The following is a 27084-nucleotide window of genomic DNA, read 5'->3' as shown; positions in this document are numbered from 1 at the left end:
CTCCCAAAGAATCAGTAAAGAAAAATTAAATAAATAAATAAATAAAAGGCTAGCCAGGCGGTGGTGGTGCATGCCTTTAATTCCAGCACTCAGGAGGCAAGGCAGGTGGATCTCTGTGAGTTCAAGGTCAGCCTGGTGTACAGAGTGAGTTCCAGCACAACCAAGCCTACACAGAGAAACCCTGTCTTGAAAAATAAAAAAAAGGCTTTAAGTGGGTAAGTTCTGTTGTATATATTTGTTAGCAAACACATTCATGTCTTCATCTCCCGAATGAAGAGATGAGCACAGCACAGCCACCAGAGAGTGCTTCCAGTGAACAAAGGGGGAGCTTTGTTCATCGAAAGCTTAAGCACAGCCAGATGTAAGACTGGAAGTAGCAAAGCATAGAAATGAAGAAACTCACCGCTTACAGCTGTGGAGAATTGAGATACAGTGATGGAGACAGCAGAAAGTCATGCTGACTGGACCTGGATCTTGTTCCTTTTCCTATGCCTCAGCACAGATGGGAACACGTGTCCTGATACTCACCCCACTCCTTACCCTCTTCTTCACTCACCCAGAGCTCATCCGTGGCTTGGTTGGGAGGCAAGATTTTCTTTCCTTGTTGAGATCTTCAGTCATGAAGGATTTCACTTGTCTCTCACTGCAGTAATTCTGAGCCTGGCTTTAAGCAGTCTCGGAAGACTTGTTGGTGGGACTTGTTTCTCATTTTCAGTGTTGACGGTGCAGTGGTAGACATCTGCTGTATTTCATGTCCAATTTTCAACCCTTAGGACCCCTCCTAAGCACAGCACCTCACCCACATCCTTACAGATTTCCGTATCAAGCAGGGCAGCACCTCTCTGACTTTCTGGCTGGGGAATCGAGTAGGGGACTGGAAGATACTGCACAGGACTCTGCCCAGCCTGGTGGCACACTAAGGAGCAGCAGATCAAGATGATCAGACAAGATCTCTGTTGACTTCTCTCAATTCCTGTGTATACCAGTCTTATAATGTGTGAAGCTCCATGGCATGCACTGTGAAAGAATAAGGACAGTAGCAAAAGGAAGATTGGGTTTTACATGGGGAACATGAGGGAAGCCTGGGGGATTGCAGCCAATACACTCCAAAAGGGCAGTGGAGCTGGCCTGGGCAATGCAGTTGTCGCTCCACAAGAGTTAAGTACAAATCAAAGAATATGCCCCAGCCAGGCATGGTGGTGCATGCCTTTGATACTGTCATGCAGGAGGCAGAGGCAGGAGGATCTCTCTGAATTAAAGGCCAGCTTGGTCTAGGTAGTGAGTTTCAGGACAGCCAGCTGTCTCAAAAAACAAACAAAAAAAGTCCGACGGTGGGGGAGCACTCCAGCACTTAGGAGGCAGAGGCAGGATCTACTGAGTGAGTTCCAGGATGGCCAGGGCTACACAAAGAAACCATGTCTCAAAAAAAAACAGAGAGAGAGAGAGAGAGAGAGAGAGAGAGAGAGAGAGAGAGAGAGAGAGAGAGAGAGAGAGAGAGAGAGAGGTATGCTGCTGCTTCATTTATCACAGGATATCAGAATCTCAAGGGTTGTTTGCCAAGTAACTGCAGATTGCTGCTCATGCACACTCCCAAACTGTGAACCAAACACCCTCTTTAGCCATACCATATTTCTCTACTGATAGATCTGGACACAGTGTTTACAATAGGAGCACACGTAAGGAGGGAATTTATTTACAAATAAGTAAAGACTGCACTTTTAATCCAGGTGAAGGGATTCCTTAGTTTCCTAGTTTAGTTGGAAACAAATTTTTATTTCTCCTTCATAGCCATAGGTGGCGACCAAGATAGCAAACAAAAAATGTAACAACAAACTATTGTTTCTCTGTAGTGAGTTTTAAGTTGCGAGCTCAGTGGTACACTTATGTGTTGCACTACACACTGTAACTATGACTACTCTACTCCATTAGTTTTCTCAACAAAGCATCATCATTGTCACTTTAATTTTGAGAGAATGGCAATATATTTTAAAACTTTTAAAATGAATTATGGTTATCATATCACGTACTTGTCTAATATCAACCTTCTACCCATAGCTCACAGATTGTATTTCTGAAAATAGGAGTATTATTATGGCCAACTTTTTAGTATGAAATTGCTCAACAGGTGTGTGTGTGTGTGTGTGTGTGTGTGTGTGTGTGTTGTGTTGTGGGTACTCTTACTATAGAATTTGAAACATCAGCTTTCAGAACCCACAGGTCTTCCTTACGGAGATAAACAACACGTGAACACCAGGGAATTGTGTTTTATTGAGCTCCCTTCTGATTTAATCTCCCATCTCCCATCTAGAATTATATGGAGATTCCAGGCACCATGCCATGAAATAACCATACTCTCAAGATCCAAGTAATGCCACATGAAAAATGAGCAACACAAATCGAACCTTTTTTTCCCCTCTGCAAGTCTATTTTTTGTTTTTTGAGAGGGTGAGAGGATGGAAGGGTGGATCTGGGAGGAATGGAAAGCTAGTGTGATCAGGATTCATTGTATGAGATTCCCAAATAGTTAACAAAAATATTATGTTTTGGGGGAAAATGTTGGAAATGATCCACAATTCAGAGTAGGGTGTCCCCAGCTCTCAGCCTGCTCTGGTTATCTGTTCATGGATGATTGAAGTCAGATGCCACAGAGGAGGCCCAGTGAGTGATGGCTACTAAGCTTCTAACTGGTGGATACCCCATTCATCTCTTTTTGCAGCTAATTCATTTGCATAGGAAAACTAGGTGTTAGCCCAGTGGAGATCTTCTCAGTCTGAATATTGGCCATTTTGTCTCATTTGACATGATCCTCGGACATCCAGACTTCCTGTGAATTTGTAGATTTAGATGAAAATGAGAGTTCTCTTCTTTTATTTATGGAGTTGCTAAAGTTTCTTCCTTCCTTCCTTCCTTCCTTCCTTCTTTTTCTTTCTTTCTTTTTTTTGTGAGACAGGGTTTTTCTGTGTAGCCCTGGCTGTTCTAGAACTTGCTCTGTAAACCAGACTGGCCTCCAACTCAGAGATCCCTGTGCCTCTGCCTCCCAAGTGCTGATTAAAGGCATGTGCTACCACTGCCCGGCTTTTCTAGTTTCTTTTTGCTTTGTCTATAATAAACATGCAGACAAAACATCCATACACATAAAATAAATTAAAATTAAAAAAATTTACAAGACTAAAAACTTAAATGTCCATGAAAAGCTATCATCAGAGACACACATTTTTAGACTGTTAAAATTGCTTCCTTCATCACTCTTAGGTAAGCAATTATTAGGTTTTCCTCTTTTTATTTTTATTTAAGAAATAAAATTGCATATAACAATCATGTATAATATAGTGTTTTGAATACATAGGCAGTACAAGAAGAGATGGAGGCAGGAAGTTGTGTTGGTCTTTACCTCCTAAATCAGTAAGATTCAGGCAGGTTCATCACGCCCAACTACTGTTTATTGCTCCTTTGAAAAATTTAAGTGTGTGTTTCCTCTAGGGGGGGAAAAAACAAAAAGGACATGGCTTCACACAAATACAACCTCTACTGTCAGATAGTTGATGTGGCACACAGTTTCTATTTAACCCTCAGACTGCGCTGGACCCTTAGCCATTACACCAGCCAAAGCATCAGATCATAATCACACACTGTACTTGTCAAATTTCTTTAGCGCATTTCAGTCTAGGACATCTCTTTAGGGATCACAGTTACTTTTGTGGCTTGCTCTTCCATCTAGATGTGTTCTGTGTTCACTATGGTTTTATTGAGAGCTTATTCATTTTCAAACTGACTCCTATATTTTTTTTACCTTTTCACCTTTTGAGAATTTTCATGCATTGTGGCATAGCAAGATGGCCCAGAATTGATGTAGATACTGCATGCTTCAGCTCTGCTGCCTATGAGTTCATATGCATTCATGTGTGTATCTGTGTGTATACACATAGTTACATTGCACCATGAGAAGCTGTGAATTGTGTTATTCCCACTTTCATTCCAATGTGACACTACTTACTCTAGTTTTATCCCTTTGGTTTCAATAGCTACTGCCTCCTCTAACAACTGCTTCCAGTGTCTTTACATTTCTAAACAACCATACACATGGACTCTTCCCTTCCCAGTTATCCTCCTTCTTTCTCTTAGGACCCATCACTCTAAACTAGCCACATCCATACAGATACAAGGGTGATTTCCCACATTCAGCTTCTGAGGCTTCAGTGTGTGAATCTGCGTGAGCCTCCAAAGTGCACTCCGCAGGCTCCTGCCACTGTGGCTGCACACACAAGTCCTAAACTACCCCCCTTCAGCTTTGTACTGGTATTGGATGGGCACCCTCTTCATGTTACCCAGGTTCCAGGCTAACGTTATATGTACCCCACCTCCTCCTCACTCTCACCTTGCTTCCTGCTCCAACCTCCCGTGTAGGGATGCTCCAATTGCTTCCCATGGGCGCCGACTCCCCATGATGTGTCCTTCTACCATCACTTCGTCATCCTCTTTAGATTCTAGCATTTTGGATCAGAACTACTTCTACCTCCACTAAATGTTCTCCTCTCTTCCTGCTCCTAGACTCAGTCTTCAGACCAAACTATCCCACAAACTCACCAATGTCACACTGTTGGGCCTGAGGCTAGGATGCTCCTGTTTTGCATCCACTATTTGACTGATTTGGTCTCTTACCCCTTGAATAGAGTGCTCTTTCCTACTCTTGGGTTCTGACTCCCTCTGCAAAGCAGTTGTCACAGTTCCTAGGAGGCTAACCATGGCTTTTCTACATTTTTAAAAGTAGCTACACATTTACCATAAAATGACTCACCAGATTAAATTAATTTATCCCATAAATACTAAGTTGTGAAGTACTTTTGGAAGTACATAATTTAAAATATCATGTAAATTTTATTTTCATTGCTTTCTGACTCATGAGACATTCCAAGATTTGTTGCATTTTTCTTGGTTATATTTTATTATTTTTGTTGTTGTTGTAGAGAAAAAATATAAACGATGAAATTTTAGTACTTTGAAGCTTACTAGTTGTGTTTGGTTTGATATTGTAGATGATCAGATGTTTAAAATGTTTAGCATGAGAGTGAAAAGAAATTGTTATTTTTCATTTACAGAGAACATTTTATGGAAATAAACTAAATCTAGTTTGCTAACCTTACTTAGCTTCAGGCAGCCTTTGGTCTATACAGTCTGTGCTAGGTAAGTAGGCCTGTTCGTCCATGAAGTTTTTCCCTCTAAGGTCTGAGATGGCTAATCCTGTAAATTTGGCTGGACTTAGAATTATCACTAGAAACGCAGTTCTGGATTTTTCTATATGGTGTTTCCAGATAAGTTTACCCTGAAGGGAAGATGCCTTCCTTGAATATGGGTGGCATCTCCTATAGGCTGGAGTTCCCAGCTGAATAGAAAGGAATGAACCGATAACCAGTATCCATGCCCCCTGACCGTGGATGCACTTAACCAGCTGCCTCGTGCTCTGCCGTAATGACTTCCCACCATGATGAACTGAATCCTCAAGCTGTGAGCCCAAAGAAACCCCACCTTCCTTCATTTCCTTTGGTCAGGTATTTTGTCCCAGAGACGAAAAAGTAACCAGATCCTACTTGCAAAGTGATAGACAGCATAAAGCAGCAAAGGTATCTTTCTGGGACTGTTCTTGAAGGGTCTACATGGTACAATGCACACAATCCATCTACCCTGTTTACTCTCTTTTCTCATGCTCCTTCTGGGCCAGCACTGGGCTCCCATCAGTGAAACATGACTGTAGATTATCACAAGCAGAAGACACAGGCAGCTGTACAGAAGTTCAGCAACTTTGCTGTCTCAAGCCTGTACCTGATGGTCCTGCAGGTTCTGGTTTATCCACATTTCATTACAGACTCTCTATAATTTCAAAAGAAATGCCTTCCCAGTAATATTGATAGTTTTGCTTTGCTATTTAAATCCTGTACGATAGTATGCTTGATCCATGAAATACTTAGAATGTGATACAATCACTTGACTTTATGATCATTCTGCACTTCAAAAACATATATTGGTTGAATGAAATGAATATAATGTCTTTAACAAGTGGAAACTAGAGGTGTAAACTTCTCAAGTGTGAGTCTCCAGATATAACTAGAAAGGACAGGGCTAAGGCTTGGTTGCCCTGACGCTACGTGACTTTACCCAACCCATGGTGGGCCTGGCTACCTGTTCAGGAATTTGTCAAAGTGCTTTCAGCTGCAAATTTTTCATTTATAATGTTCTCAACCATCTTTTCACCTCCCCAATCAACATCTTCCAAAGTAGTTGGGGGTGGTGGGGAGGTAGGCAGGTAGGCAATACAGGAAAAGCTTCTACCTTCTGCAACTTCTCGAGAGTAGCAGCTGCTCTTCACTGGCTCTGTCTGTACTTGGCAGGCAGTACAGTGACATTCTGGGCTAACCCCGAGGATGGGGTGTGCTCAGAAGTCTCTGGAGAGAAACAAAATTGATGTAAAACCTTCTCTAGAGTTCTTGATTTCAGAAATTATCTCAGTTCTAAACCAAAGTTAGAATGTGTGTGCGTGCGTGTGTACACACACGTGCACACAGAGCATTCAACGAACTGAGAGTGTTTAAAAAAGAAAGGACCTGAAGTTTGGAAGGAAAAGCGTTTGGAATAAGGAGGAACTGTAGCATAGGGAATGGAGAAATGGATTTAATCAAGGCACATTATATGCATGTGTGAAATTCTCAAATAATGAACTGGAGATAAATGTTTGTGTCAAGATATTTGAAATTATTTACTTACTTTAATCACTGAGTGATTTGGCTTTTTAGGTTTGGGTTCATTAGTAAAGACAATTTTTTCTAAATACCTGTGTACTCCCTTTAAAAAAGAAGAGAAGGAAATAAGGGAGTGAAAAGGGAAGGAAGAAAAGAGGGACAAAGGGAAGGAGAGACAGAAGAAGGAGGGAAGGGGAGAGGGAGGGATGGAGGGACAAAAAAGCAAGCTTGTATACTCTGAGTTAACTTCAAGACACAGCATCTCATATCAGGAGAGCTGCATCCTGTATTCAATGACATATTTAGAGGAATGGGCAGTTGTGTCTCACACAGATTATGCCATACTATACATTACGTTTTAAACATTGTCATTAATTTTTACATAATGCTGAAATAACTGGCATACTTTAATTACTACACAGAAAAGTAGATTAAAATTGCATGAAGAACAGTAACACGATAGTTCTATTGATTCCTTGTGGCAGAGTCCAAAGCCTGGCAATACAATGTTTTCCTTCATGGCATCACTCAATTACATAATAACTATGGGAGGTTTTTCCAAAGCAATAGGCTATGTTTTTGAATAACCAGTATCATTGTCACTGGAGAGCAGGGTCAATGATTGTTCACAGTACCTGACCCTACAAACACACTTTGTAAGCAAAGGCTTTCTTGTGACACACAATAATTGTCAACCTGGAATTTCTCCAGATATATTCTCTCACCCTTAGTGACTGGCACTGAGAAGAGATTTGCGTCTTCCTACCCACAAAGAATCCCATTTGAGACCTAGAGGAAACAACTCTCTCCTTTCTCTTGACCAAAAAAAGGAGGTGAAATCCAGAAGTCCAGAAATAGTGCAAAATTAAAACATCTTTCATTTAATGACAGTTCCCTTTTGATGTCTAAAGTTAGTAATTTGAAGGATTTTGCTTCCTGTGTGAAAAGAAACAATGAAGATGATGATTGCAAAGGACCTTTGGAAAAAGTTGTGTGCTTTGGGGCTTTGGCACTTGAAGATTCTATTTTCACATAAGATCTCAGATGTTCCTTGGAATATCAGTGGAAAATAGTAAACCACTTGTTTGACTGAAGGATAAAAAACAAAAACAAAAAACAAAAAATAAAAAATCCACAGCCATACTCCTAAACACGAACATACATCTGGTGGTTGGCTACGTCTAGCTCAATGTTCTCACACCAATCAATGTGTTGATAGAAGGAGGTAAATCTGCCTGAACCAACTCCATCTGATTTTGGCTAACAAACAGACTTTCCAGAAAGTGACTCTAGTATCTCAGGGTAAAACGTCAAACAGGATGAAAGTTATCAGTGGAAAATTGCAAGGCAAATACAAAGCGAAGACACCAATAAATTATAAGAAGCACTTGCTGTAAAATAAATTCCAATTTTGCTCATTTCTACCATTACTTTAGACACTCAGTGCTTGAGGTGGTTTTGAACCTACAGTGTATGGACAGCTTTGCAAGTCAGCTTTGTCCTTATCTTGCAGTCTAGCTCCATAATACTTTGAAGTCACAAAATTAAAGTGTATTTCCAGAAAAACTATAATCTCCCCCCTTTTTTAAAAATTAGCACCCATGAAGAAGGCAATGTGAGCTGTGCGTGAAAAGCCCTGCAGTGTAATTTGACAGTCTACAAGAACCACAGCTGTGGCTTGATCATGCTAAAAAAGACTGGTTTTCTTAAACTGACCATCGCCACTTATGAAAGTATCTTTCAATTATAAAATCATTTCAAGTGACCCAAAAATGTAATCTACCTACTACATAACAAATCAATATTGCCAATAATGTGATGTGATAATGCTTCTGTTATTTTTATAAAATCCATAATCCCTAGTTCTAAATACTTAGTATCTATCAGTAGTTAATACTGTAATATCAGCTATGCTGGAAAATCGTGTTATTGTTAAGGGAACACTACTTTTAAAAATCTTTTGATCAAGTTTCTTTGTATATATGTAATTTAAAATATATTCCTTTGTAGCTGAATCCTAATTTAAACCCAAAGATTTGAGTACTCTAGAGCTGGATCATATCTCCCACTCTAGTGGTAAGTTACATACAGGTACATATGTGATATTGTATTAGTGAACCCATGACAAGAATTGCTGTATATCCACATAGGCCTCAATGTGGAAAGGATACTTCAACAAATACACTTTTCCCACCAATTATCACCTTCTCACTTGGTCGATGATCTTTTGGTGATAAACTCTGTGCTCACAACACTGCCATTTTCTTTAAGACAAGTTGACATCTGAACTACTCTGTCATGTCAAATTACCAGTCACCTAGACAATTTTTCATGTGTCAAAGGCATAGAAAGAAGGCACTGGACATTGTAGGTGTGATGTAGTCCATGAAAAGACTGCAAACTTATTACAAGATTTGGAGGTTTTTTTTTTAGAGTGAAGAGATCACATTTTGTAAACAGTTTGTGCCCAACTTATACAAATGGCTAGAGCTCAAAAAGGCTTCATGATGCAAAAAACAGCATTTCAGAGAAATTTAAAAGTTTCACTTTATCATTGAATAAGTTAATGTCTATGTACCATCTTGCATTCTTTAGCTCCTAAGAAGACACATTGGCTTTGCACAGTACCTTCACTTGGAAACCTGTAGTCACCTGACACCTGGTGGTGACAGATGGTGTTGAAGCTAGTCAACAAAATGGAAACACTACCTTCAAAAGCCCTCTGAGAGTCTTTCATGAAAATTCTTCTAGTCTTAGGGAAAAACTGATTCTACCTTTACCAGGAAAGGCTGTCTGGGATTCTGACAGAAGCTACCTTTGACCTGACATTGTCAAGAGCACACTCCTGCTGTGATTTTTACCCAGCGTTTGTCAATAGGTGAGATTTCTCAGGACTTCTTCTGATTTTGGCTTTACATGTGTGCATTTTACAATGGCAGATGTTCTATGAAATGGTGTGTCTCTTTTCTAGCTTTCTTTTTGATACAACCCTTTTCTTGTTGGGAGGGAGATGGAAGGAACTCAACAGAAGACAGCAGAGATGTGCAGTTGCCCTGGGAAGTGACAGAGCATCCCCCAGGCCAGTGTTTCACTCTAAGTAGCAACACTCCATGATTTTCCAGATTCTGAATCCACAGGCACCACCTGCAAGTGTGTACAGGACCCCACGAGTCACACCCTGGGAGAGCCCAGTGGATGAGGCCCACCTGTGTTCTCTTCTGATGCCTGCCTCTATCATAGGGCATAAAGACTCCGAGTTAAAAATAAAAGAAAGAAAGAAAAACAAATGGATACATGAATTCCAGCATCCAGCCAGAAGTCCAGAGGCAACAGTGTACAGAGAAGGGCACAGAGCTTCATGCCTCGTGTGTGGATTAGACGGGGATTTTGTCCCTCGGGGATATGACGTCTTCCACTGTGTCATGCTTAACGATGTTATTATGTTCAATATCCAAGTTTTCTTTCAACTTGTTGAGCTCGAAGTCATGAATAATTTTGACAGTCATTAACTTTTCTCGTTTGATTTTCTCTACGACATCTTTTGGAACATCCGGTATCATCCAGGCCAATAAAAATTTTAACAGAAACACGACGTGCTAGGAGTGATAAAAGAAGATCATAGATACTGTTAGGGTTATCAAGAATTTAGTACGGAGTCCTTAAAGGTCCCCCTGAGCATTTGATAAACTCTGTTGGACACAAGAAGCACGGAGTTGAATCATGTATACACATACAGGTGTATGTGTGCATGTGTGTATCCTGTAGTTTCCACACACACAATGGAGTTAAATAACTATATTTAAATAAGCAACTAGAGAAATGGAACATGGATACAAAAAAAAGCCTGCTCTTTATGGGTACCCCATCCTAAGAATGTAATAAAACATCTCTAAAATAATCCTAATTTCCTTTAGACAGGGAAGCTCACACTCTACCGTGTCATTGGTGATTTAGTGTGAAGGAGAAACTTGAAGCATACTGACCATTTTGTTTTAGATTCTTAGAATGTTTTCAGGCATGAAGGTCACCAGCAGTGTAGTGTAGAGTTAAAAACAAGAGCATCAGTTTGGCATTTCTATGAGACACAGTCGAATGTTCAGGAGTTATGCGAGGAGTTCTTATTTTTAATACCAGAAAGCTGTGAGCACAGAGGCACAGGCTATGGTGTAGAGTGGAGGTGGGGGCACGCATTGAAAGCAAAGTTTCTGAAAAGTGAAATTCAGAATACGGAATGTGGACAAGAAAGAAAGAGAAAACACTGTGGGGATACAGGAAGGGAGAGAAATTTCTCACCCAGGAGTTGGGCTGCTCCCTTTGGCCTGCTGAGAACAGAGTCCCAGCACGGTTATTAACACTAAAGCCTTCTCCCCTTCTCAGCTAGAACCTCCACTTAGGAGTCTCACCAGGAAACCCTTGCACAGCCCCAGTAGCTCCTGATTTTACCTCATCATATTATAATCCCATCTCAGGTACCTCTTTCAGAGCCATTCTCTAATCTCATGTATCAAAAGGAAAGAAAAAAGTTCCGTAGTAAGCTCTGGACAATGAACTTCAGAGCTTCTGGGTCACTGTGGTCAATGTTCAGACGCTCAATTGTGTGCATCCCATACCTACTTAGGTAGGATCTTTTTCTTTCCCTGAGTGTCTTTCTTTCTCTTCACTCGTGTGCTTAAAATATATGTTAAAAACATCTTAGTACAGGGCTGAGTGATGACTCAGTGGTTAAGAGCACCAGCAGCTTTTCCAAAGGACCTGGGTTCAATTCCCAGCCCAGGGCAGCTAACAAATGTTAACTCTGGCTTCAGGGAATCTGACACCATCTTCTGGCCTATGTGGGCACTGCACTAATCTAGAACACAAACATACATGCAGGCAAAACACCCATACACATAAAGTAAATTAAATAAATATAAGATGGACGTTCTTAGTAAACAGTGGCGGCCTCCGAAGAAGTCGACACCATGCTCATGAGTGTGCTTGGATGTATTTCTTGAGTGCTTTTCCTTCTAGTTCTAAAATTAGTTGTTGACTGATGGTGTTCATGTGTCGGTATGTGGATGACACGGAGAGGTCATAGGACAACTTAGAGAAGCTAGTTCTCTTATTCTATCACATGGGTTCTGGAAACCCAACTTGAATGATCAGGATTGGAGGCAAGCACCCTTACCCATGGAGACATCTTGCCAGCTCCCTTCTTGCTATTAAAAATATAAAACAAATAAAAACCAAACCCAACACTGCTTTATACTGGCTAGGCCTGAAACTCTTTCTGCATGGACCCATTGGGGATAGGGAACTGCAGACTGGACTGTGGATTTCTAATGGAAGGTAGGCACACACTTCTGCACACTAGACTTGTAACCTTTTCCCTTTAACCCCCTGATTCGTGAATGTACAATACTATCCACTGTGCAATAAATTGTCTAGCAAGAAAGAAAAAGAACAAGACAGACTGGAACCAAGAGGAAAGAAAGCTAATGAAAAGAGCAAAGAGACGACTCCAGCTCTTCACAGGTGAGGACGTATGATCCCTGAAGTTTGGAGCAGGGTAGACATTATAGCAGAGAAACCACAGAGAAAGGGGGCTTCTGAGAAGGAAATCACAGAGACAGACATTTTCCACACACACCCCAAACATGAAGGGTGTGCTTACAGATCTAGGGACCTCAGTCAGCTTCTAGGACAGCTATGCAGTCCAGTAGCCAATGGCTTGCTTGTGAAGTTTCAGACTGGCAGAGCTGGTGAGAGAACACTCAATGTTGGTTCATCTTAAGGTCATTAACAAGGGACTGGGTGGCCCTGTCCTTTATAACAGCATCAAAAACTGGACCAAAATGGAGCAATGTCTTAAATGTTTTTCAAGAGTGCCTAAATTAAGGTTAAAAATTTAATGGCAAACAACCTCAGACTTTTGATTTCAGAACAAATGACTGTCATATTTGTGGGTAAACATTTTAATATTCAAGGTCTCAAAAACAAGCCGCTTGTAAGCTTTCTTCAGAGAGTTCCTGAAAGATGAACCTCAAAATTAGGTAGCAAACCCAAGGGGAGTACTCTTACTGGCTAGAAGAGTGATCTAAACATTTTATGGGAAATGTGAAATAAATTAAAGAAGAATTTAAATCTGACGTAGGGGAAGGAGGGGGAGAGAGAGGAAAGAAAGAACAGGGGTGGGGAGAACATAAACCTAAGCAAAGAGAAGTTTTAGGAGCCTATGGCATGAAACAAAGATTACTAATATTTATAAAGTCTTAGTATATGAACCTTAATTAAACTCTTAAGTGAAACTCTGATGAATACACCATTTGAGAGTTGAGCATCAAAACTGTATCATTTAGTGTATAAAGCATGTACCAGTAATTCTGACCAACAGTCACTCTAAAGTGAATGAATAAAGGCTACTGATGAACTGAAATGGTACCAGATCCAGGATGCATGGCTACTAACTCACCAAACTATTGCTTTTTGAGATTTTGTAGTTCAGGAGAAGAATGGTGGAGCTCTATAAATCAAATATACACACATGTATACATATATTATAATTATCTTGAGGGATAGGAGGAAGATGATGGTGTATATATGAAGACAGTGTCAAGTGTGCTCCTGTGTGCTACATGTCACTGTAGGAGGTCAACAATCACAGCCTAACACTAAAATCTGGGTCTGTTGGGACACTGTTCTGCTAGAGCTAAACTGTGACACAAATGGGCTTTGAAGTTGAAAGTGTTTGCCTTTGGAGATCAGGATTTGAGGCTAGTGAGAAATGTGTAAGGCTCCATTAGCTACATAGAATTATCTGATTTTAAACATGCATGCAATGCCTGTATAGCAATAATGAGTCCTGTATAGCAGTAATGAGTCCTGTATAGCAGTAATGAGTCCTGTATAGCAGTAATGAGTCCTGTATAGCAGTAATGAGTCCTGTATAGCAGTAATGAGTCTGAGAAACCCCAGTTGAACAGCATGTGCTCAGGTTGCACCTGTGCTATACTTGGGCACTCCCCAGGGGGACCACATCTTATTTTTTCTCTTCCTATTTAATGAGTTTTATCCATCCTTCCTCTGTAGTAGTTACATTTTCTTGTGAACTTTCTCTCCAAATATCGCACATCGAAGGAGCACCCTGCAGCGGGCAGAACCAAGGTTTTCGACTGATACACAGATGGCACCAAATCCCAGCTCTAAGTGTAGCTAACTAACCCTAAGCCAATGACATATTTTGATGACTATCAGGCTCATCTGTCAAAGGTAAAAAAGTAAGGCTAGTTGATGAGAGTGCTCTGGAACAGAGGCTTCACAACAGATGTTCTGCAAATCAGCCTTTTCCTGACCTTCTTATGCATTTCCACTCTTTTCCTGTTGCCAAGGTGCCTTTACCAATTGTAAGTGAATGACAAGCTCCCAAAGAGAAGTTGCAACTTACGACAACAAGTGATTCCTTTTTAAAAAAAGCGAGGAAGCTAACTTACTGATGGCAGGTGTGTTTAGAAACAGCTGCTTAGGGGAGTGGCAAAGGAAAGGGGAGAGATGAGAGGGATGGGGCAAAGTCCAGGTCAGCTTACTTCTATTACTATGATGAAGATCAGCTTGGCAGCAAGGACATGCCAGAACTGCATGTTATGGGCATACTTGTTCTCATGATCAGGAGGGTACCTGTAATCTCTGTACCTACAAAACAAAACAAAAAGAACAAAAATGAACATAAATAGGTAGACCTATAGATAGAGACGATTTATGGCAGATAGCTATGATAGATGATAGACAGGTAGACAGATTGAGAGATAGATGACTTATGATAGATACAGATGATAAATAGTTGATAGATAACAGGTAGATAAACAGACATGGAGATAGATGAGAGATAGACAATCTGTGATAGGTAAATAAGTAGATAGATAGATGATAGATATATATGACAGGTAGACAGAATGACAGATTTGGCAGTAAGTTAATAAAGAGATCTGGAATAAACTTTTATTATTTCTCTAGGAAATTGAGAACAAACACAGGTCACAGGAAAGTAACAGATAATATTAAACCTTTTCCTGTTCTCACAGCTCCAGGCTTGTACTACTTACCCATATTACCTCCCAAAGAGGAGATAAACCAGAGCAACTTCCTTGGTCTCGTGTAACTTCTCCCATGAGAGGCCAGGCTACCATGGCATTTCGTTGAAATCCTCCTCTGACCCATCCAACTTGCTATGTGGACCATTTCTGTTTTCCAGAGACTCTGTTTCCTTTTAGATGTACTGACAAGGCAGTGTTCTCTTTCTGGACTCTTCTTGTGCTTAGACTTTCAGAATATTCCTTTCTACAAACTCCCTAGACCGATGTTCCTCAAAAACTCACCCCAGCTTTTAGAAAGTGTGTGAAACCAAGAAATCAGACAACAGAGATCTCAGTCTTGAACACTGTGCCATGATCCCTTTGAGCCAAATGTGCCATAGATCAGTGTTTTGTCTTATTATCCTGAAATGGTTTTCTTGCTCTTTTTTGGAATCCCCAAGGGAGAACTTAGTGTGAGATTGAAGTTGTGTGTACAAATGTGTTCATATGTCTATCAGTCTGTCTGTTATCTATCTACTGTCTACTTATGATTTATTATCTATCTGTATCATCTATTATAAATTATCTCTACATATCAACCTATTTATCTATCTATGAATATGTATCTTTATCATATATTAATATCATCTACCTATTTATCTCTATCATCTATAAATCTATCTTTATCATATATCTCTATCATCCATATATATCCATCATCCATCTTTACTATATATGTCTATCATCTCTATATTTACCTATCAATCCATTTTTATCATCTATCATCTGCTTACCATCTATATCTGTCATCTCTCTGTCTATCTATCTATCTATCTATCTATCTATCTATCTATCTATCTATCTATCTACCAATCCATCCATCTAACACCTGCCTATCTTTATCAGTGATCTATCATCTATATTATCTCTATTATCTACTCACCTACTTACTGATTATTGTTTTCATATTCTATGGTATAAAGATTCCCACAGAACACGAAACACTGGGTGTGGTAATAACAGTTCACAAATTCCACCTCACACATTCTACCTGAAAAACCTTTAAGTAGAATGCTGGTCAACAGGTCCCATTATTACTATGTTATCTCTATTTTCTTGGTGTATTTTCTGGGGATAAATGGTAAAATTCACTAAATTAACCATACTGACTGGTAGACGCCATGGCTCAAGTCCAGGAAGCTTGTATTAGCAATTCAAAACCAAGAAACTATTTAAAAATAACATGACCTCCACCAATAATATTCCTTCCTTTTGTATAGTCTGCCAGATCATATGATGTATGAATTCCAGAACTGATGCTTGGTATTAACCCAGGAAGTGTGTTGTCTCAAGTAAACCTTTTACACTGTAAGACAAACATTAGGGAAAAGATAATTTAAGAAAGACATTAAAAGCACAATGCTAAAATGTAGACAGAGGAGACCTGCAAGTGGTGAAGTCTTTCTTTTCCACCGGCGCTGTGTGGTTGGGGAAGTCAGCTATCAGGAACACTGACAAGCTGTTGTTAACGTATCCACTCAAGGGCTCCGTGGAATTCAATGAGTAGGCATAGAAGTAAACTAACCGTGGAATGATGTCAGATGTGAACGCAACAATGAAGGCCTGATGGACAAAGAGGAAGGACAATGATGAGCCCAGCCCAGTGCTCCAAGTCTGACTTGTATGCAAGCCCACCTCTGTGAGCCACATGAACATGAGATGACTTAAATACCACTCTAAAACATTCGAAGGCTCATGGGTAGACTGGGATTGATCTTCCAAAATTCCATAGCTACAGAATAGCTAAGACAGGAATTGAACCTATGTGTATTTGCTGCCCCAAAGCATGCTCTCTCTCTCTCCTTGGTCTTGTCATGGTTCATGATCCTCATTGACACATTCATTGTCCTTAAATTCCTTTGTCTGGGCTAGGAGAGAGACAGGTGGGGGATAGGGGAATTTATGTGTCTGTATCTCTGTGTTTTTGTGTCTACGTGTGTGTTTCTATTTGTATTTGTGTGTGTCTGTTTATATCCATAAAATCTGTGTGTATGTGCTTATATATGTATATATCTGTGTATATTAATGTATGGATATACCAGTGTGTATTTATGGCTGTGTCTCTCTGTGTGTCTGTGTGTATCTGTGCCTTGTGTATGTGTATTGAGTGTATCTATAGCAGGCTGATGAATTAAAGGAAAGAGTGTGGGTTGGCACTTTTTTTGAGCTTATTACAATTAATTTCAGAACTTCATCTATGGTGATGCTATTTTTTCTAATTCCAATGATCACAGAAATTGTTTGTTTATTCTAGACCACATGAGTGCATTTACAACCATCTATCTGGCTCTGGCACCTGTGCATTTAGTGATGTATTGTTTAAAAGCCATTTCTGTTACTTCTATGACTACAAGGACATTTGGTATTTCTGTTGCTTATTGAATACATCCGCCATTTTTATTTCTAATATTGGTCATTTCAAAAAAATTTTTAAATCTGGTACAGAGCTGTCTGCCATTGTTTTAATGGGTTTGGGATTTTTTGTTTTTGTTTTGTTTTACTTTATTTGTTTTTTTTTTAAGACAGAGTTTCTCTGTGTAGTCCTTGTTGTCCTGGAACTCGATCTGTAGACCAGGCTGGACTTGAACTCACAGAGAGCCATCTGCCTCTACCTCCCGAGTGCCAGGATTAAAGGTGTGCGCCACCACCTCCTGGCATCTGTTTGTTTTGTTTGTGTCTTTTTTTTTTTTTTTTTTTTTTTTTTTTTTTAGCAAACTAACTCTTTCTGTACTCAGTATTTATGTTAATTATTATTTTATCTTTTAAGTTGACTATTATTAATTTTGATTTTAATTTCTTTACTGCTTCTATTTGCGTGTTGTGTCTCTGAGTTTTCCTTTGGTGGCTGAAGTCACATGCTTAGGTTAGGTTTTTCTGTTTTGGTTTTTTTGTTTTTAAAGATTTATTTATTTATTATGGATGCAGTGTTCTGTCTGCATGTATGTCTGCAGGCCAGAAGAGGGCACCAGATCTCATTACAGATGGTTATGAGCCACCATGTGGTTGCTGGGAATTGAACTCAGGACTTCTGGAAGAGTAGTCAGTGCTCTTAACCTCTGAGCCATCTCTCCAGCCCCTCTGTTTTGGTTTTTAAAGAGCATTACTAGTCATGGATTTTTCTGTAACTGTGCTCCACCTCATTTCTTCATGTTCCCACTGTATTTAAACTCTACAATTTCAACCATGTTTCCTTAACATAAAGCTTTCTAAAATAAATCACATATATTCAGTTGTCAAATCTCCTTTTGATTATCTCAGTAAAAGCTTCAATTGATAAAACATAATTTTAGATGAATATGAAGGTTATAAAATTAGTGTTTGTGAAATTTAGTTTAAAAAATCATTTTATAAGTAAAAATAAGTAAATTTATACTCTATATTATACATATTTGTGTATAATCCATCTTTGATTCCATTGTTCAAACATATTATATCGTCACTGGTTTTCTGACTAGATTAGCACAATCTGTAAGACACTATCATCATGAAATTCCAATGAGAAAATATTATTTTCTTCCTATTGTTCTTGCTCAGAAAATAAAGTTGAGGGTGGCTTGTCCTTACAAATCCCCACTGTGATGAAATTGGTGCCAATGAAGATTGAGTCAGGTGTCATTCATGCTCCGCCACCCCACAGAAAGAAAAAGAAGGGTGAAATCATCCCATGGAAAGAGGCACTTACATTAGTTGCAACAGAAAGGATGGCCATTCCATAGAGAATGTCCTGCCAGACACCTATGGAGTGAGCTTTTGCAGCGACAGGTCTCCTATACTGAGTCGTCAGCTTCCAGGCATCCACGCGGATCTCTACAATGTTGTTCATGAGAGCAAACAGGGGGGCCAGGGGAAAAGAGGCCACGAACAATGTGACAAACCCGAACTGAATAACTGGAGAGACACAGATCAGCCATCAATACCAAGGAGACGAAGGGCCATTCCACCTAGCTCCTGCCACTTAGACCCTCACCTCTTTTCACCTGCCTCATGATGAAGTGAACAAGCAACACTGATCCATGCCTCACTCTTCTTAAGGAACCTACAACTACTCTGAGGGAGAAGCAATGTGGGTTTCAAGGTGTCAGAGCTTTACCTAGAAAACTGATTTGTCTATCTAATTTCAGTATCTTCAACACCAAAAATAAATACAGTCCGCCAATGAATTCACTGCACAGTTATCTCCTGACTAGAAGAAGGTTGAGAGTTTTCAGTGTAAACTAAGGCTTGGTTGGCTTTCAAGACACAGAAGCTAATTTTGCTATAAATGATATTTCATACCTCCATGTCAGTACTAACTTCCCCTGCCTGTATATACACATTCATGCACAACTTCCACAGTGAAAAAATACTGTTTCATCACTCTTGAAAGCAAGAACTACTTAATTGTATACTGAGCTGCATGAAACAAGAATTCCCATCTTTTTATACAACAATGTACACACTATTACCCAACTAATGGCATACAATATACAGTACATTATGGTAACGTTGGTTTATCTTGAAGGATAAAAATGTTTTCTATCACATTAGCAGATTTTTAAGATAAAATATATAGCATATATGATAAATATTAATTACTTAGTCATTTTCAGATCACCTTTATTGCACCAGGATTTTGATAGTAAGTACATAAATTGACCTCTATAGTTTCATCAAAGCAGGGGATATTGGTGAGCAGAAGTGGCCTTGGCAGACCACACAAACAACCTGAGCACTAGTTCTCTAAAGGAACAAAGGAAGACTGAATCATTTTTTCCATCTGTTCATATATCCAACCACCATCCATTCATTTATCTTCCATTGATTCATGTCCCTGTATCTTCTTCCATCCATCTGCTATCCTATATACATATTCCTGCCATCTGTGTGTATATATATATATATATATATATATATATATATATATATATATATATTCACATGCTATCTATACATCTCTCCACCATCAATACATCCATCTATCTTTATTTCTTCCATATGTGTGTGTACATCTGCCATCTATTCATCTACACGCCTATCCATCCATCCACCTACCCACCATTCATCTACACATATACAACACACCTATTCATCCATCAATCCATCTGCTACTATTCACATATCTATCATCATCTATCTATCTGCCACCTATCCATATATCCACCATCTATCCAACCATTCACCTATTTTTTATTCAGTAATTCAAACATCTACTATATATAAGAAAGAAAGAAAGAAATTGTGAGAGATGGAAACTATTCATTTTATTAGTGTTATTGCTGCCTCAGAATCATGATTGGAACTTACCTGTTTCCAAGTACTCATAGAACAGCCCAAGTTGTCCGAAAACCTGAAGGTCATTATCTTGCTCCCAGCGACTGTATAGTTTCTCAGAGTGGGTTCGGGCTTTTCGACGTCTCCACCAATTAAAAATCAAGCTGTTAGAAATGATAAAAGTTGACACTTGGAGAAAGAAGCAAGAGAGCCAGTATGTCAAGTCTGGAAACTGTCAGAAAGGGAGGAGGCTAAGCACCTTAACCTAGCACAATAGGAGATAAAGTCCAAATGAAAATCTAGTATTGTTTTCACCACACACGGAGGTGAGGAGAAAGCAAGCGATCTGCCTCTACCTGCTGACAAGAAGAGCGCTCACTCAGAGACAGTCAGGTTGATAGAGCATCTGAAGGAGATGGTCAGTGCCGGGGGCAATAACCAGTCTCCACACCACTACAATGCTCAGGAAACACTTGTAGAAGTGAGAAATTAAGTGTCATAGAAAGTGTACACGAAAGGAAAAGCAGAGGCTTATCTGAGTACATGCAATAAGACTACAAACCACTGATCAACCAAATTCCACACCATATAAGGTAGATTATGGTAGTGTTGGGATTGCTTCTGAGAGAGGGAGAGTCTTTAAAACTGTGGCCCCTGGTAGGTTGACCACCCTCCAGTGTGTGACCATATACCTATGAATATAAACTGAGCTCAGGGAACCATAGCAAAAGAAAAGTGAAAGAAAGTCTAGGACATGGGAAGTGGATGGCGAGATGGATAGTAGTGGATGTAGGAGGAGTTTGGGGAGAGTGAACTGAATAGGATTAAAGTACAGTATACCCATGCATGAAATTCTCAAAGAATCACCACAAATTTTATATTAAAAATTAAATTACAAGAGTATAATATGCAACATGCAGAATATCCTACTGGGGATCTAATACGGTGAGTCTCCAGTTAAATCTTTACCACTTCACTCAACAGCGGAAATAGTCACTTAAAAGCACCATAGGGGATGAGGTTTATGTCTTTAATCCCAATGCTACAGGAAGCAGAGGCTGACAGATCTCTGTGAGTTATGAGCTCCAGGTCAGCCAGAGCCACATGGTATCTCAAAAACATAAAAAAAAAAGCCTGTACTGACACATCACACTGCAATCAGTAAATATGTACACACGAGTGAGTATATGTAAGAGTTATTTGTCAATTGATAATAAAACTAAAGGGGAACTAAAGAAGAACCCACCACCACCACCACACTTTTTGAGACAGGGTTAATCTGTATAGCCCTGGCAGTCCTGGAACTTAATCTGTAGACCAAGCTTTCCTTAAACTCAGACATTTCCCTGCATCTGCCTCCTGAGTACTGGGATTAAAGGCATGTACCATCTCCTGGCCTAGAAGAAAAGCTTTGATGGCTATGCAATTAAATAAATACAACAAAAACCTCTATTACCAGAGGCATTCTACATTGTTCATTAAACATGAGTTGCTCCCATTTGCTTACACATTTTCTCACAAAGATACCATGAAAGTAAAATATATATATATATACCCGTCTTCTTGCACTGTTATTTATATCAAACATGCAATGTGTGAGTCATACGTACGGTTGACAGGCTTCATGGATATTTCCAAAAACCTGTTTCCCAATCATGATGATGGTTAGCTGGGTTGTCAACTCTACCAGACAGCCTGCAGGATCACACTGTTCAGAAACAAGAGAGGAGAAAACAGAGATAGAGGAGGAGAAATGGAATTTTGCAATATATGAAATATCAGAAACTCAAGAAAGTATAGTAAGGAGTTATAATATGGTCATCAAAAGCAATGATGGGATTTGGGAGCTATTCAGTCCCATAGACCATGGACTACTACCAGGGTAGCTGCATCACACCCATTTGTGGACTATGTTAAATATACAGACTTCTGAGTCTTAGAAAATTGTGAATCCTTATGTCTAGGCTAGGATTAAAAGGTGGTATAATTTCCATGTGATCAGTTTGAAAACCATTGGTCATGTATACCAGACCATAGAAGAACCATTTCTTGACTCTTGACCCTTTGCAGGATGTTTTCAAGAATAAAAGTTCTATTCTACTTACTCTATATTTTACTGCCAGACCATAGGCTCTTTGAAGATTAGTGTCAACTGTCACCCTGTTAGAATGTAGTAGAATCTCTCGGGCAATGAGCCTCTGGACATGTATATGGAGGATCATTTCTATTATAGTAATTGAAGAGGGAAGACCTGCCCACTGTGGGTGACACCATTCTCTAGATGGGATCCTGGACTGTGTAAGTGGAGAAAGGGGACTGAGCAGCCACAGGTATTCATTGCTCTCTGACTCCTGACGGTGGATTCCATGTGACCTGCTGCTTCAAGTGCCTGTTGCCTTGACTTTCCTGCCATGATGGACTGACTGACTATACTCTTGAACTGTGAGAGAAAAGAAATCCTTTCTCCTTTAAGTTGCATTTGCCACAGTATTTTATCATAGCAACAGAAAACGAAACAAGACAGGTTTTATACAAATTCTTGCTCAAAGGAAACTCAAAAATCTAACAGATGATAAGACGGATCAATGGTTGGAACCAATGTTGGGACTTCTACAACTCGACAATGTCTGAGTTTGTGCTAGGGAGAAAGGTGGGCCTTAATTATCTGAGACCATAGATCTGAGCTAGAAGAGAGTCCTTACCTCTTCACTTCTCCATATGTTAAACATATATGTGTACTTCCCAGGGTAGCCCATGAACTTCCCTTTAAAGAAGGCCACATAAAAGCAAGCCGAGTAATAATTCACAAACTGGAAGAGAAACATCTTCAGAGTGAGACTGCTCTCATACTCCTGGTAAGTTCGAGGAATTTCTGCCAATAAAAATCACCAAGGATAAATGCACTTTCCCTGAATGCTGTACTTAGAAGTGGCTATCGAGGCATACCGTTTCAAAGTGTGTGAACATGCTCCTCATTCTGATCTCAGTTGAGCAATATTGAAGAGCTATGTGTTTGTGCTAGCTTCCTGTTGGTCATGCTGTGTTGACCCCATGGCTGGGAGAGTCTAGGAAGCAGTCACTACATTTCAAAGGTGGGGATTTCTCTAGGTATAAGACAGTGTGAGTGTGGGGTTTGAATCCCTACAAAATTGGATGTGCCCCTTGCCATCACTGCTAGACACTGCAGCGAGTCTCATCATGCTTCTCTCTCCTTGGCCCCTGGTTAAGCTGGTATAAACCAGGTAAGCTTATGTCAAGGGCTGAGACGGTTTCTAACTATATTGTACTTCCTTCTCATGAACTAAACTGTGCCTATAAATGCTGGCAGAGATAGCATGTGCTTTCTCTTTTCTTAATTAAAATGCAGTTGTGGTTTGTAGTTTAACAAATTCTAAAGATAAGAAACTATGAATTTCTCTCCAAAGACTGTTAGAGCATTGTGAGGAGCGCAAGCGTAAGGGAACACACTTTCTCCCACGAGTTGGTGATTTCCCAGTAGAACAGCTGATGCAGACACGCCCATGACACTTTCAGGAGGAGAACAAAATATTCTAAGGACACAGATAACTTCCTTTTGGTGAAGCTTGGCTGAATTGATTAAAAACATCTCAGCTGGGAGCTCAGGGATAATTTTCACTGAAGAAGGCCATGCCTTTCTGGTGTCTTTAAAAAGCACCTTACCAGCTCTGATTCACTCACTTGCTCTTGCCCAGAGAAAAAGTAAACTTAACTGAGAACACAAGATTTGAAGGTGATGCAAGGGCTGCTTCCAAAAGTGCTTGCCTGCTGCTTGCCTTGGCATGGAGCCGTGAGAGGGATGCCCTTGACTGCTAGCTAAGTGGCTAGCCTGGTCTATCTCTGGCTCTGGGTTTTTATTATAAGACCATTTAGGATTTGTGCAACAGCTGGCGTTCCAACGTGGGGCAAGAATTTCCACCTAAAACCCAAGAAAACTTTAAAAAGGGGTTCTAAAATGGAGCCAAGAACAGCATTCTAGTTGTGTCTCTCATGCGAACCGTGATGCAGAGACGCCAGCCACCACCAAAGGAGCAACAAGATGCCCAGCAGACGGGTAACGCCACAGCAACGTGGCAACAAATATATTAATAGGAATGGGTTAATTTAAGATGAAAGAGCTAGCTATCAAGAATCCAGAGCCATAGGTCATACTGTGTGTTTACTTGGGACCGAGTGCCTGCGGGACCGGGAAGGACACAGGAAACCTTTTGTCTACAGTGGGTATTAAGGAATTCTTAAAGAATCAGGTGTGGATCTACTCTGAACAAAGCAGCCTGAAAATTGTGCTTTTCAGAGGCCAATTCCCTGGGAGAGGATCCAAAGCTGGATGTGCAGTGTTGGCCGAAACCGGTGTTTCAATCACTTTTGTAATTTGGCCAGCTTACCCATTTTTGTAATCCAGGCAGATATCCTCTCATAAAAAAAATTCAAGATCACAATGACAATGCAGTTCAGGCATGATCCAGAGAGAGAGGTGGCCATCTGGGGGGTGAAGAAGCTCTTCACGTTCTGCAGGGTGGCTTCACTTTCCATGAAGGTGGCAAAGGTGGCAAAGAATGACAGGCGATACACGATGATGGACACCATGCTGCTGAGGAGGAGAGCCATCTGAGGGGAAAACCAAGAGCCACTGCATGTGCTGTTTTCCCATTTTGTCATACTGCTCAGCAGCCGCTCAGGCAGAGCAACTCCTCTGACCATAGAGGCATCAGAGAAGTCACCACAAGGCAGAGGGCTTAAAGAGAAATCATTTGGTGGCTATGGGTTAAACATAAAATAGGGGAAAACCATTGCCCATTGTGACAGAAAATATTGTCAACGTGATAGGAGACAGGACGATGAGTGCGTTATCTAGATTAGATTAATTGAGACAGGAAGACCCGTCTTAACCGGGGGTGACACCACTCCATGGGCCTGGGATCTGGACAGGATAAAAAAGGGAAACTGAGTTGAGTACTGACATTCATCTCTCTTTGTTTGGTGACTCTGAATGCAATGTGACCAGCTGCCTCCAGCTCCCATTGCCACACAGTCTCTGCCATGATGGACGGTGTCCTTGAACTGTAAACCAAAATAAACTCCCTTTCCCTTCAGTTGATTCTTACCAGTTACTTCATCATAAAAATGTGAGAAGTGACTACTACATTCAACTTTTTAATTTATTTTCTCAGTGTTTACAAATGACAGCCATATTTCTGAATCTTTATGTACACCTGTCATCTATCAGTTCATCCATCCATCCATCCATCCATCCATCTATCCATCCATTCACCCACCCACATTCATATATATGTATGTATGTATGTGTGTATGTATGTATGTAATGTCTGTCTGTATCTATCTATCTGTCTATCTATCTATCTATCTATCTATCTATCTATCTATCTATCTATGTATCTATCTAGCTATCAAATCTCTATCACTATAGATTAATTTTTAATGTTGTAAAGAAAATAAAAACAATAATTCTGAACCAGAGACTATGTCGCCACTAATGAACCCCCCTTTCAGGTAAAATTCCCCAAAACATGATCTAGGCTTTAGTTATGTAGATCCCACATCAATTTTGTATACATTGTATATTGCAAAGCACTGTGGCTCTGTATCAATTCAATGACAAGAAAGTTTGATTTTAAATTTGAGGAAGCAAGTCCCATTGAGTGATAAGTAGAAAATGAAAACAGAACAACCATTCTGGAGCCATGCCTCCAAGTTCATTCCTCAGAATTGATCCTAGGGTGGCTATTTGTCCTCCTTTCATTCACTTTTTCCTTCCAAAAGTTGTTACATAAGCCAAGAAAACATATCCCAACTAACTCTTTCAAGATATAAAAAATATTTTAAAAAGAACTGTTAAAAAGTGCAGTGTATATGCACTGGAGAAGTTAAACCACAGTCTAAAATAGTTAATTTGTTTACACCACAATATGACATTCTCTCAGGAGCTACCCCCCCAAGATTCTTCCCCAAAATAAAAGGTAACTGTGACAAGTACACAAATTTATAAAGGAAAGGAAAAGAAGAAATCGTCGGGGTGGATAAATGTATTAGTTATAGATATGGAGAAAAACCAACTCCCTCCCATAGATATGTCTTCCTTGGATTTTATTCTCTTTATTTCAACAAGAAAAGGAAGTTTAGTAGTTTAATTGCTTGGTCACATGCGTAGATATTTTGAGGAAGATAAAGACAAATGGATAACGTTGATAACACTAACCAGAGACTGTAATGAAGATGAACCTGACACTCTGCCTTGCTTTCAAGGTATCAGTCAACGGGACAGACAGGGATAGGTTGTGAAATCAGGACTCTGCTCTCCTCCCCACTCCTGCCCCGCCACAAGCATCTTTCTACAAATTTCAGTCTTGGGGAAAATCTATGTAAATTATGGCATACTTTGTGTGAGAGGTATAGTCAATGTAGGAAGAATGGGGCATTGCAGGAATGGTCCAAGAGCTGATGCATCAGAGCTATGGAGAGACGCTGGTTCATAGAGGACTGTGTTCTAAAGAAATGGTAAAAGGTTTCCAAAATGGTGCTTACCCCGAAGACCACTGTGGTCCCTGACACAAAGTACCATGGGATGCGATGGCACAGAGGCATGTGTGGCTCCAACTCCTGTAATGTTGGAGAAATAACAAAGTTACACTTTGTCCTCACAGTGGGGACTCCAAATGACAGTAGAAGATCAAGGAGTATGCTAAAGGTAGAGATCTCACAAAGGGCTCTCTCATTCCATAGTCCATGGAAAGTAGCTCCTTCCCTTGAAGAGAAGGCCATCAGACCCTGAAGCGACATTCCACATGAGGTGAGAGACTTAATGAGGCAACCTGCTTCCTAAGTGTTGGGTTGTGGTGGCTTCCAGGGCCTGACAGAGACAAGACAAAGTCCAAACCTCACCACTGATACATGATGAGGTACAACTTCATTCCATCTGGAATGTTTCCTACTTGCTTTACAGCATATGAATTTTCTGG

The 27084-nt window shown here is 40.0% G+C and overlaps 1 protein-coding gene across 1 annotated transcript in view; it reads right to left on the bottom strand.

The window, feature by feature from the left end:
- Nucleotides 1-4920: 4920 nt before the first annotated feature.
- Nucleotides 4921-27084, bottom strand: part of Ano5 (anoctamin 5) — a 77489-nt gene continuing 55325 nt past the window's right edge. Inside the window, exons 13-21 of the mRNA XM_059276428.1 lie at nt 26651-26725; nt 24493-24715; nt 22792-22961; nt 21700-21797; nt 20123-20253; nt 18522-18727; nt 16224-16402; nt 14294-14399; nt 4921-10327 (exon numbers count right to left, since the gene is read on the bottom strand). Of these exons, the coding sequence (XP_059132411.1) occupies nt 10106-10327; nt 14294-14399; nt 16224-16402; nt 18522-18727; nt 20123-20253; nt 21700-21797; nt 22792-22961; nt 24493-24715; nt 26651-26725 (1410 nt within the window). The 3' untranslated portion in view covers nt 4921-10105. The remainder of the gene's footprint in view (nt 10328-14293; nt 14400-16223; nt 16403-18521; nt 18728-20122; nt 20254-21699; nt 21798-22791; nt 22962-24492; nt 24716-26650; nt 26726-27084) is intronic.

The sequence above is a fragment of the Peromyscus eremicus genome, chromosome 1 (assembly GCF_949786415.1).
Source record: "Peromyscus eremicus chromosome 1, PerEre_H2_v1, whole genome shotgun sequence".
NCBI lineage: Eukaryota > Metazoa > Chordata > Mammalia > Rodentia > Cricetidae > Peromyscus > Peromyscus eremicus.
The sequence above is the reverse complement of the archived record's forward strand: the minus strand, read 5'-3'. Positions and strand labels throughout refer to the sequence as shown.